Source organism: Macaca fascicularis, chromosome 1 (genome assembly GCF_037993035.2).
Source record: "Macaca fascicularis isolate 582-1 chromosome 1, T2T-MFA8v1.1".
NCBI classification, from domain to species: Eukaryota; Metazoa; Chordata; class Mammalia; order Primates; family Cercopithecidae; genus Macaca; species Macaca fascicularis.
In genome coordinates this window covers 120661236-120674354 of record NC_088375.1, presented here as the reverse complement: position 1 = coordinate 120674354, position 13119 = coordinate 120661236, and the positions used below count along the sequence as shown (strand labels likewise).

Sequence of the window (13119 nt, the reverse complement as noted above, 5' to 3'; positions counted from 1 at the left end):
ATAGCTTCTTATCTTATCCAGTTGAAATAAGATGATGGCCTGCACCAAGCAGGGTGACCACAGAGATGCAGGTATTTAGACAGCTGAATCAAAAGAATATAAGCGATTAAGGGTGGAAAGAATGGGGCCAGCTGGGCATGGCGGCTCATGCCTGTAGTCCCAGCACTTTCAGAGGCCGACGCGAGTGGATGACTTGAGGTCAGGAGTTCGAGACCAGCCTGGCCAACATGGCAAAACCCCATCTCTACTAAAAATACAAAAATTAGCCAGGTGTGGTGGTGGGCAGCAGGCGCCTGTAATCCTAGCTACTCAGGAGGCTGAGGCAGGAGAATCACTTGAGCCTGGAAGGCGGAGGTTACAGTGAGCTGAAATTGTGCTACTATACTCCAGCCCGGGTGACAGAGTAAGACTTCATCTAAAAAAAAAGGGGGGGGGGGTCAAGAATGACTCCAAGCTTTTTGACTTGGGTGGGTAGTATAGTATTAAGAAACACAGGGAATAAAAGAATAATAGGCTAGGTGAACAGGATTGGAAAATGATTTATTGCATTTGACATGGTGAGTTTACCACACTCAATTATTCTTATATATGTCTTAAAATTATACTGCAAATCTCAAAGGAGGGGAGTGCTAAAGAGATCAAGATCATCATGATGCTATGCATAACTACTGAAAGCAATGTAATTTAGATGAATCTTCAGACTGAATGCAAAAAATATTTAGCCTCACTGCAAAATCAGAAAAAGCAGCATAAAATTTTAATGAGAGCCAGGTATGGTGGCTCACCCCTGTAATCCCAACACTTTGTGAGGCTAAGGTGGGAGGACTGTTTGAACCCAGAAGTTCAAGACCAGCCTAAGCAAGATAGTGCGACCCTATCTCTATAAAAAAATTTAAAAATTAGCCAAGCATGGTGGCTAATCAGGAGGCTGAGGTGGGAGGATCACTTGAGCTGGGGAGGTTAAGGCTACAGTGAGTCATGATTGCACCACTGCACTCCAGCCTGGGCAACAGAGTGAGCTCTGTCTCAAAAAAAAAAACAAACTTTAATGAGAAAATTTACATTGTTTCTGGTTCATTTTTTAAAAATTATATACATTTAATGAAGTGATTTTTTAAATGAAAATGTATCATCTAAATCAATGGTATCTTTGAATCAAGAAAATTTGATAATTAAGCAAATATGTATCCATCATTCACTATTTGCAAGTCAATGTGGAAATATTTAGCCTAAAGAACAAAAACCTAAGAATCATAACAATCATTGACATTAAGCAACTGAAAGGTTGATATGAGAACTATTTCTTCATCATTCAATCTACCCAGAAGTGGAATAAGCTGTATCATTAAATAACAAGCACTCCAGCTCCAGAAGTATTTAAGAAGAGGCCAACTGATCATCTGATGGAGACATTAATAATAATGCTAACATTTATTGGGTATTTACTCTTGCCAGGTATTATGCTATGTACTTTATCTTATTAGCTATTTCACACTATTCCTAAGAAGTAGGAACTATTATCACCACACAACAGATGGTAAAAAATTTACACAGATATAGAATGAATCTCTACATTGGTTGGAAGGTTGAAATACCTTCTAATGACTGATTTTATGACATTAATATAAAACCTGAAATTAAAAGCATTATTTATTTTATGCACTATTCAAAAAGCAAGCAGTACCATTTCCTAGTAATTCATATGTAACACTGTGATGTTCATGAAACTATAAGGTATATTTTCTGTATACAAACTTTACTCATACAAAATACAAAATACACGTTAAGGGCCATTCTAAGGAAAATAATAAGAAAAAGTAATATAAAAAAAATTTAGGTTAGGTAACTCTAGATTACTTCTCCCTGAATTCTAATCCCAACATCTTCACTTACAGGCTATGCTCAATTTCCTCACCTCTAAACTGGGGATAATAATAGTATCTACCCTACAGGATTATTGTAAAGTTAAATGAGATAACAGAATGCCTGACACACAGTAAGAACACAATAAATACTAGCTATTCTTATCATGCCTGCACAGACCTGCTGAAAAACATCCTCTTTGGGGTCACGTTTGGTCCCTGAGTGAAGGGTATTCACATGAACCCCCTCACTGTCACTGGTGACAGATGACCGGCACTCTGGGCCATGTAGCAGGTCGTCCCATAACATATCCTCAGTCTCCGAGTCATGGCGGGTGCTTTCTGAGTCTCTTCTTGACATGTTGAGGCTTCGAGAGCCACCACTCACACCAGATCTAGAGCCCTTTAAAGGAAAACAAAAAGGAAAAAATTTTCTTCATCTTTAAAAATAATTATATGTGAAATAAAATTAAAACAAGTTATCTACAGCAATGGATTGAAAGCCTTCAAAAGTCAATCACCATGAATTCATTTTTTCACAGGGCTTCACATAACAATAATGCTTTCTTATTTTTTGATACAGGGTCACACTCTGTCACCCAGGCTGGAGTGCAGTGGCATTATCATAGCCCACTGTAACCTCAAACTCTTGGGCTCAAGCGATCCTCCTGCCTCAGCCTCCTGAGTAGCTGGCACTACAGGTGCATACCATCACACCCGGATACACACACACACACACACACACACACACACACACACACATATATATATATATATATTTTTTTTTTGTAAAGAGGGGGTCTCATTTTGTTGCCCAGGCTGGTCTCAGACTCCTGGTCTCAAGCTATCCACCCACCTCAACCTCTCAAAGTGTTGAGATTACAGGCATGAGCCACCATGTCTGGCCAATAATAGATTTTAGTATTTAAATGTTAAACTCTGATGTCTCTAGCAAGCAGGACTCCCTCTAAGAAGCTATTGCCAAGTTACAGAACTGTTCAACTAAGGTGTTCTTGGAAGGGAGTGATTCCTATAAGCACACCAAGATGACCAACTCAATTGGCTTAGCTGAGCTTTTTGACACACACAAAATGTCCCCAACTCTAAATATTGTGAACTTCACTACAGACTTACTCAGCTCCAAAATGTTAAAGGATAATCAGGCAAAGAAAAGTAAAAACATAAATATGAAAGTTATTCCATGATCACAATTGCCTTGTTAATCAAAACAAAAGAAAAACCACACCACCACCATCTACTCTGCTCACCTCTGACTTACAATTTTCCAAATAATATAATATGCCCTTTAGCTCTCATGATGAGATTTACTACTCCCATCTTTTCAGAACTCCTTTCTCAAAAATCTGTCTTCATCAGTGTCAATCCAATTTATGATGTTTAAAAATAAACCTCATATTCCAAGTGAATATTTAATAATCTCATAATTCAGGGATTAAGTAACCTCTTTCTGGGCATCATCTGTGAGACTTTTAAGCTCAGGGTCAATATAGAAAAATATTCTTTCGGTTGGGCGCGGTGGCTCAAACCTGTAATCCCAGCACTTTCGGAAGCCGAGACGGGCGGATCACGAGGTCAGGAGATCGAGACCATCCTGGCTAACACGGTGAAACCCCGTCTCTACTAAAAATACAAAAAACTAGCCGGGCGAGGTGGCGGGTGTCTGTAGTCCCAGCTACTCGGGAGGCTGAGGCAGGAGAATGGCGTGAACCCGGGAGGCGGAGCTTGCAGTGAGCTGAGATCCGGCCACTGCACTCCAGCCTGAGCGACAGAGCGAGACTCCGTCTCAAAAAAAAAAAAAAAAAAAAAAATATTCTTTCTAGGTATGTAGTCATTAAAAGCTGCCAGATAAGGAGATAGATAATTGGAGACAAGGAAAGGGTTGGCAAATATTAATGTAAACGCAACTTTAGGGCAACCAATAAAAAAAGGAATGGATAAAGTTATTACACTCAAAAATATACCTTGATTTCTCAAAGGGATACTTTACCTGGCTAAAGGCTGCTGATTCAAATTCTGATTCAGCTAGACTATCTGAATCCCGCACAATATGACACCACCTTGTAGTGGTTTTCTTTACCTGCCAAAAATCAAACCAACAAACAATAGGAAGATATGTTAAATGCTTTGTTACTAACTTCAATGATTTAGTCCTATACTTTCATAAACTAAAACAGAAATTACCTGAGAGTTTAGGTGCCTTGAAAGTATTGATTTTCTATTCTTAACTTCACAACCATTGTCACTTGAGGCCCCTTCCACACTCCTACGCAATAATATCATCTGTGTCCGTGCTTCACCATCTTCCTCACTTGACAGGTCATCAGACACCCCATTACCCAAACGCCTAAAAGCCTCCTACAAAGAGAACAGCAATATCTTCACAGGGGACAGCCCAAAATATTCTAATAAGCTGCATGTGTAAAAACAAAAAAATCATACAAACACTACCAAGCAGCAAAAGTAAACTAACCCAAAACTGAATAAATCCATATATTATTTAATCTCAATTAAGAAAAATATTAACTTGAAACTAAATATGCTAAATGAAGAGGCAGTGTTATGGAGTATTCAAAAACCAAGACTCAAGTCAAACTCTAAGCCTGAATCACAACTCTTCTACTTACTAGACACATAACCTTGAGCAATTTACTAAATCTGTCTGGAGCTGAGTTTCCTCATCTGAAAAGAAATGATAATAAAAGCATCTATTTCACAGATTTGTTGAAAATAAATGAGATAAGTTAGTATACGTAAAGTACTTAGAACAATGCCTGGTTATAGTAATGGCTCAATAATTATTAGACTAAATGCCACGATCTAACCAACAAGAAAACAGTTTAAAACTATAAAGTAAAAGCATATAGCTAGTTTTCGACATAGAGCAGACCATCTCTACCTAAACCTACAAAATAATTTCCCAAACTCTTACTATACTATCACTGCTTCTCTGGAATATGACACAGCACCCTCTTCACTAATCTGTTTATTAAATCTACTAGCCTACTGCTAAGGCTGGATAACTCGCAAAATTAATAACAAGTCTAGTACTAGAAATTTTAAGACTAAGTTCCAGTCTTCATGTGATAGCTTCTTTTCATATCCTGTGGTTTTACTTGTTAGGACAAATTTACAAACCTACTAGTATCTGTTTTATATCTCTAACAGAGTCTTAACAGGAAAATGTTACATGAGGAAAAAAAGGCTTGTTAAATCCATCTAAATCTTACCCTACGGCACTTTTCTCCATCTGAAAATTTTGCTTTCTCTCTTGTTTGCCACATTCTAATCTCTGGTCGACATTGTCTCTTCTTAACGATAGGACGGACACAACTTGGGTCATTGTCAGTTTCAGTCCCTTTGTTAGATATTAATTTTACTCTTTTAATCCTATTTTTTTTTTAAAAAAAAAAAAAAGGAAAAGAAGATTAGTTTTTTGAAAATAACACCTTTCATGAAACCACTTTCTTCTAAGGAATACGCTATATTATTCTGGAAATCAAGAAAATTCAAGAATCATATTTTTCAGGACTTTAGCTTGCTAAGTAAGGGTGTAGAATGACAAAATATTCAATCACAGACTCAGAATGTGAGTCTATTCTTCAAAGACTCAGGTCAATTAACTGAAAGGAAGCATATACTTTTCAGTGTTGCACAAAAGTAGGTTCATAGTCCTCTCCACATCTTCTCAAACACAATGCAACTCCTACCTTCTATCATCTGTTACTGCCACTCCACTAGCCCAGCAGACTTAGGGTGCACATGACCTACTGAGACACCAGCTGAGTGGCCAGGGAGTGCTTGTGCCACCCCTACTGCAAAGCCAGGCAGTGTTGCTCACAGCCCAGGAAGAGACAGAAGAGTAAAAAGGACCAGCTCAGCCAGAGTAGAACAAGGGACCACAGTCCTGAGGCCCCCATTCCAGGACCTAACTTATGGACGACATTTCTAGACACACCTTGGACCAAAATGCAATCAGCACATTTGAAGGGAAGGATCCAGTCCCAGCAGGAGTCATCACCTGCTGACCAAAAAGCCCTTGGGCTCAAACAGTGGTAGCCAGGCAGTACTCACTGTGGGTCTTGGGTGAGACTCAGAGCCATACTGGCCTCAGGGAGTGACCCAGTATATTCCGAGCTGTGGTGGCTACAGGGAGAGACTCTTCCTGCTTGAGGAAAAGAGGGAAGAGTAAAGGGAACCCTGTCTTATAGGCAGGGTACGAGCTCAACCACAGTGGGGTAGAGCACCAAGTGTGCTCTTGAGGTCCCTGATTCTAGGCCATGGCTCCTGGATGGTATTTCTGGACCCACCCCGGGCCAGAGGGGAGCACATTGCCCTGAAGGGAGATACCCAGGCCTATCAGCATTAACCGCAAGCTAACCAAAGAGCCCTTGGACCTTGAGTGAATATCAGCGACAGCCGTGCAGTACTTGCTGCAGGCCTGGGGCAGTGGTGGCCATGGGGAGAGATTCCTCTGCTTGAGGAAATGGGAGAGAGGAGTGGGGAGTTTGTCTTTTGGTTTGGGTGCGAGCTCAGCTGCCATAGAACACAGCGACAGGTAGATTCCCAAGGTTCTCAACGCCAGGCCCTGACAGCATCTCCAGATCTGCCCAGAGCCAGGGGTAACTTGCTGCCCTAAAAGGAAGGACATAAGCCTGGCTGAATTTGCCCTTGGGCTTTGAGTAAACATAGGTGGTAGACAGGCAAGTGGTCACCATGTGGACCTTGGGCAAGACCCAGTGCTGTGCTGGCTTCAGGCCTGCCCCAGGCCAGTCCCAGTATTAAAGGCCACAGGGGTGCTGTGTCACCCCCTCCTGGCTCCAAGCAGCTCAGCAAAGAGAGAGAGAGACTCCATTTGTTTGGGAGAAAGTTAGGGAAGAGAACAAGAGTCTCTGCCTGGTAATCCAGAGAATTCTCCCAGATCTGACCCAAGACCACCAAGGCGATCACCTCTACAAGTCTACAGCAGCTGTGGCATTACTGGGCTTAGGGTGCCCCCGAATGCAGATACAGCTGCAGTGACCAAAGACTTAGATCACAACACCCAATTCTCCTCAAATACTTGGAAAACCTTCCCAAGAAGGACAGGTACAAAGATGCCCAGACTGTGAAGACTACAATAAACATCTAACCACACAAGCGTCAAGACCATCGAAGAAAAAATGACCTCACCAAACCAACTAATAAGATATAATAAGTGACCAATTCTAGAGAGACAGAAATATACAACCTTAGAGACAGAAAATTCAAAATAGCTATTTTTGGCCAGGCACAATGGCTTATGCCTGTAATCCTAGCACTTTATGAGGCCAAGGGACAGGTGGATCACTTGAGCTAAGGAGTTCAAAACCAGCCTGGGCAACATGGCAAAACCTCATCTTTACAAAAAATAAAAAAATTAGCTGGGTGCAATGGCATGTGCCTGTAGTCCCAGCTACTTGGAAGGCTGAGGCAGGAGGATCACTTGAGCCTGGGAGGTGGAGACTGCAGTGAGCCGAGATTGCACCATTGAAAAAAAAAAAAAAAAAAAAAAAGCTATTTTGAGGAAACTCAAAGAAATTCAAGAATACACAGAAGGAATTCAGAATCCTATCAGATAAATTTAACAAAGAGAGTGAAATAACTAAAAAAAAAAAAAAAAAATCAAACAAATTCTGGAGCTGAAAAATGCAACTGAAGAATGCATCAGAGTTTCTTTTTTTTTTTTTTTTTTGAGACAGAGTTTTGCTCTGTTGCCCAGGCTGGGGTGCAGTGGCCAGATCTCAGCTCACTGCAAGCTCCGCCTCCCGGGTTTAGACCATTCTCCTGCCTCAGCCTCCCGAGTAGCTGGGACTACAGGCGCCCGCCACCTCGCCCGGCTAGTTTTTTGTATTATTTAGTAGAGACGGGGTTTCACCGTGTTAGCCAGGATGGTCTCGATCTCCTGACCTCGTGATCCGCCCGTCTCGGCCTCCCAAAGTGCTGGGATTACAGGCTTGAGCCACCGCGCCCGGCCCAGAGTTTCTTAACAGCAGAATTAATCAAGCAGAAGAAAGAATTAGTGAGCTTGAAGACAGATTATTTAAAAATACAGAAGATACGAAAGAAAAAAGAATAAAAAAGACTGAACACACCTAAAAATTCTGGAAAATAGCCTCAAAACAGCAAATCTAAGAGTTACTGACCTTAAAGAGGAGGTAGAGAGAGAGATAGGAGTACAAAGTTTATTCAAAGGGATACTAACAGAAAAGTTCCCAAATCTAGAGTAAGATACCAATATTCAAGTACAAGAAGGTCATACAATACCAAACAGATTTAACCCAAAGAAGAATACCTCAAGGCACTTAACAATCAAACCCTCACAGATCAAGGATAAAGAAAGGATCCTGAAAGCAGCAAGAGAAAAGAAACAAATAGCATACAAAGATGCTCCAATATGTCTGGTAGCAGACTTCTCAGTGCAAACTTTATAGGCTAGGAGAGAGTGGTATGACATATTTATTTACTTGTTTCTTTTTACTTTTTTTTTTTTAAGATGGGGATTTCAGTTGCCCAGGCTGGAGTTCACTGTCATGACAGCTCACTACCACCTCAACGTCCTTGGCTCAGGTGATCTTCTTGTCTCAACCTCCAGCATAGCTGGAACCACAGGCACATGTCACCATACCCAGCTAATTTTTTATTCTTATTTTTGTAGAGATTGGGTCTCCCTAATGTTGCCCAGCTTGGTCTCGAACTTCTGGCCTCAAGCAATCCTCCCATCTTGGCCTCCCAAAGTGCTGGGATTATAGGCATGAGCCACTATGTGCAGCCAGTCTGACATATTTAAACTGCTAAAGGAAAAACCTTTTTATCCTAGAATAGTATTATCCAGCAAAAATAAACTTCAAACAAGAAGGAAAAATAAAGATATCCCCAGAAAAAAACAAAAGCTGAAGGATTTCATCAACAACAGACCTGCCTACAAGAAATGCAAAAGAGAGTTTTTCAAATTGAAAGAAAAGACATTAATGAGCAATAAGCAATCATCTGAAGGTAGAAAACTCATTAGTAAGTACACAATAAAGACAGAATATTATAACCCTGTAATTGTCATGTGTAAACTATTCATATCTTCAATAGAAAGACTAAAAGATGAACCAATTTAAAAGAATACTACATTCCAAGACATAGACAGTACAATAAGATATAAATACAAACAACAAAAAGTTAAAAAGCAAGGGAACAGAATGAAAGTGTACAGTTTTTATTACTTTTCTCTTTGCTGGTTTATGAGTTTGTTTGCTTGTTTATGCAATCAGTGTCATCAGTTTAAAAATAATAGGTTATAAAATATTATTTGCAAGCCTCAATGTAACCCCAAATTTAAAAAAAATAACAGATACACAAAAAAAAAAAAAGAAATAAATTTTAAAATACCACTAGAGAAAATCACCTTCACTAAGAGGAAGACGAGAAAGAAAGAAAGAAAAGAAGATCACAAATGAACCAGAAAACAACTAACAAAGTGGCAAGAGTAAGTCCTTACTTATCAATAATGGCATGGAATGTAAATGAACTAAACTTTCTAATCAAAAGACATAGAGTGGCTTAATGAAATAAAAAAACAAAATCCATGATCTGTTACCTACAAGAAACAAACTTTACCTATAAACATACACACAGGCTGAAAATAAGGCAATGGAAAAAGTTATTCCATGCCAATAGAAACTAAAAATTAGCAGGAGTAGTATATTAGTCCATTTTCACGTTGCTGATGAAGACATACCCAAGATTGGGAAGAAAAAGAGATTTAACTGGACTTACAGCTCCACATGGCTGAGAAGGCCCCTCAGAATCATGGTGGGAGGTAAAAGGCACTTCTTACATGGTGGTGGCAAGAGAAAATGAGGAAGAAGCAAAAGCGGAAACCCCTGATAAACCCATGAGATCTTGTGAGACTTATTCACTATCACAAGAACAGCATGGGAAAGACCAGTCCCCATGATTCAATTACCCTCCCCGGGCCCCTCCCACAACCCACTGGAATTCTGGGAGATACAATTCAAGTTGAGATTTGGGTGGGGACACAGCCAAACCATATCATTCTGCTCCTTGCCTCTCCAAACTTCATGTCCTCACATTTTAAAACCAATCATGCCTTCCCAATACTCCCCCAAAGTCTTAACTCATTTCAACATTAACCCAAAAGTCTAGCGTCCAAAATCTCATCTGAGACAAGGCAAGTCCCTTCAACCTATGAGCCTGTAAAATCAAAAGCAGGCTAGTTACTTCCTAGATACAATGGGGGTACAAGTATTGGGAAATACAGACATTCCAAATGGGAGAAATTGGCCAAAACAAAGGGGTTACAGGGCCCTTGCAAGTCCAAAATCCAGTGAGGCAATCGAATTTTAAAGCTCCAAAATGATCTCCTTTGACTCCAGGTCTCACATCCAGGTCATGCTGATGCAAAAGGTGGGTTCACACGGTCTTGGGCAGCTCTGTCCTTGTGGCTTTGCAGGGTAAAGCCTCCCTCCTGGCTGCTTTCACAGGCTGGTGTTGAGTGTCTGGGGCTTTTCTAGGAGCACAGTGTAAGCTGTTGGCAGATTTACCATTCTGGGGTCTGGAGGATGGTGGCCTTCTTCTCACAGCTCCACTAGGCGGTGCCCCAGTAGGGACTCTGTGTGGGGGCTCTGACCCCACCTTTCCCCTTCCACACTGCCCTCACAGAGGTTCTCCATAAGGGTCCCGCCACTGCAGCAAACTATTGACTGGGCATCCATCTTCTGAAATCTAGGCAGAGGTTCCCAAACCTCAATTCTTGACTTCTGTGCACCTGCAGACTCAACACCACGTGGAAGCTCAAGGTTTGGAGCTTCTACCCTCTGAAGCCATAGCCTGAGCTGTACATTGGCCCCTTTCAGCCATGGCTGGAGCAACTGGGACACAGGACACCAAGTCCCAAGGCTGCACACAGCATGAGGACCCTGGGTCCAGACCATGAACCACTTTTTCCTCCTAGGCCTCCAGGCCTATGATGGGAGGGGCTACCATAAAAGTGTCTGACATGGCCTGGAAACATTTTCCCCATTGCTTGGGGATTAATGTTGGGCTCCTTGCTACTTATGCAAATTTCTATAGCCAGTTTGAATTTCTCCCCCGAAAATGGGTTTTTCTCTTCTTCTTTTTTTTTTTTTTTGAGACAGAGTCTCGTTCTGTCGCCCAGGCTGGAGTGCAGTGGCGTGATCTCAGCTCACTGCAAACTCCGCCTCTTGGGTTCAAGCAACTCTCCTACCTCAGCCTTCCAGGTAGCTGGGATTACAGGCACCCACCATCACGTCTGGCTAATTTTTGTATTTTTTTAGTAGAGAAGGGGTTTCACCATGTTGGCCAGGTTCGTCTTGAACTCCTGACCTCAGGTGATCTGCCCACCTTGGCCTCCCAAAGTGCTGGGATTACAGGCATGAGCCACCATGCCCGGCCTGGGTTTTTCTTTTCTATTGCACAGTCAGGGTGCAAATTTTCCAAACTTTTATGCTCTGCTTCCCTTATATAACCGAATGCCTTTAGCCACATCCAAATCACCTCTTTAATGCTTTGCTGCTTCAATTTTTTTTCCGCCAGATACCCTAAATCATCTATCTTAAGTTCAAAGTTCCACAAATCCCTAAGGCAAGGGTAAAATGCCACCAGTCTCTTTGCTAAAACATAACAAGAGTCACCTTTTCTTCAGTTCCCAACAAGTTCCTCATCTCCATTTGTTACCACCTCAGCCTGGATCTTATTGTTCATATCACTATCAGCATTTCTGTCAAAGCCATTCAACAAATCTCTAGGAGGTTCCAAACTTTCCCACATTTTCATGTCTTCTTCTGAGCACTCCAAACTGTTCCAACCTTTGCCTGTAACCCAGTTCCAAAGTTGTTTCCACATTTTCAGGTATCTTTTCAGCAATGCCCCACTCTACTGGTACCAATTTACTGTATTAATTCATTTTCATGCTGCTGATAAAGACATACCTGAGACTGAGAAGAAGAGGTTTAACTGGACTTACAGTTCCACAAGGCTGGGGAGGCTTCAGAATCACAGCAGGAGGTGAAAGGCACTTCTTACATGGCGGCAGCAAGAGAAAATGAGGAAGAAGCAAAAAGCGGAAACTCCTGATAAACCCATCAGATCTTGTGAGACTTATTCACTATCACGAGACTAGCACAGGAAAGACCAGCCCCCATGATTCAATTACCTCCCCCTGGCTCCCTCCCGCAATACATGGGAATTCTGGGAAATATAATTCGAGTTGATATTTGGGTGGAGACACAGCCTAACCATATAAAGTAGCTATACTTATATTGGACAAAATAGATTTTAACTATAAAAAGAGTTAAAGAAGGTCATGATATAATGATAAAGGGGTCAATGCAGCAAGAGGACATAACAATTGTAAATATATATGCACCCAACACTGAAGCACCCAGATACATAAAGCGAATATCAACAAAAAAACATTGGACTTAATCTACACTACAGACCAAATAGACCTGATAGACATTTACTGAACATTTCACCTATCGGCTATGGAATACACATTTTTCTCCTCAGTGCATGAATCATTTTCAGGAATATACCATATTATAGCCACAAAACAAATCTTAAAACATTCCAGAAATTTAAAATTATATCAAGTATCACCAGAAGGGTACAGCATCCCCTGACTGCTTTCACAGGCTGGTGTTGAGTGTCTGTGGCTTTTCCAGGCGCACAGTGCAAGCTATCAGTGTATTTACCATTCCGGGGTCTTGAAGACCATGGTCCGCTTCTCACAGCTCCACTAGGCAGTGCCCCAGTGGGGACTCTATGTGGGGGTGCCCATCCCACATTCCACATTCCCCTTCCACACTGCCCTAGCAAAGGTTTGCCATGAGTGCCCTGCCCTGGCAGCAAACTTCTGCCTGGACATCCAAGCATTTCCACACATCCTGTGAAATCTAGGCGGAGGTTCCCAAATCTCAATTCTTGACTTCTGTGCACCTCTACAAAAAATACAAAAAATTAGGGAGGGATGTGGTGGCACATGCCCGTGGTCCCAGCTACATGGGGGGCTCACACACAAGAATCACTTGAACTGGGAAGCAGAGGTTGCACTGAGCCAAGATCACGCCACTGCACTGAAGCCTGGGCAACAGAGTGAGGCTCTGTCTCAAATATTAATAACAATAAGATAAAATGAGGCCGGGCGCAGTGGCTCAAGCCTGTAATCCCAGCACTTTGGGAGGCCGAG

The 13119-nt window shown here is 41.6% G+C and overlaps 1 protein-coding gene across 20 annotated transcripts in view; it reads right to left on the bottom strand.

Annotated features, from left to right (window-relative positions):
- The window catches only part of PHTF1 (putative homeodomain transcription factor 1), a 62282-nt gene that overhangs the window by 11266 nt on the left and 37897 nt on the right, over nucleotides 1-13119 (bottom strand). For all 20 annotated transcript variants that reach the window (XR_012416312.1, XR_012416313.1, XR_012416311.1 and 17 more), the window contains 4 exons: nucleotides 5111-5270; nucleotides 4065-4238; nucleotides 3871-3960; nucleotides 2044-2265 (listed from right to left, as the gene is read on the bottom strand). Coding sequence is in view for 17 of the 20 variants with exons in the window: in XM_015430918.3 (XP_015286404.2) it covers nucleotides 2044-2265; nucleotides 3871-3960; nucleotides 4065-4238; nucleotides 5111-5270 (646 nt within the window). In the remaining 3 variants the exon portion in view is untranslated. The remainder of the gene's footprint in view (nucleotides 1-2043; nucleotides 2266-3870; nucleotides 3961-4064; nucleotides 4239-5110; nucleotides 5271-13119) is intronic.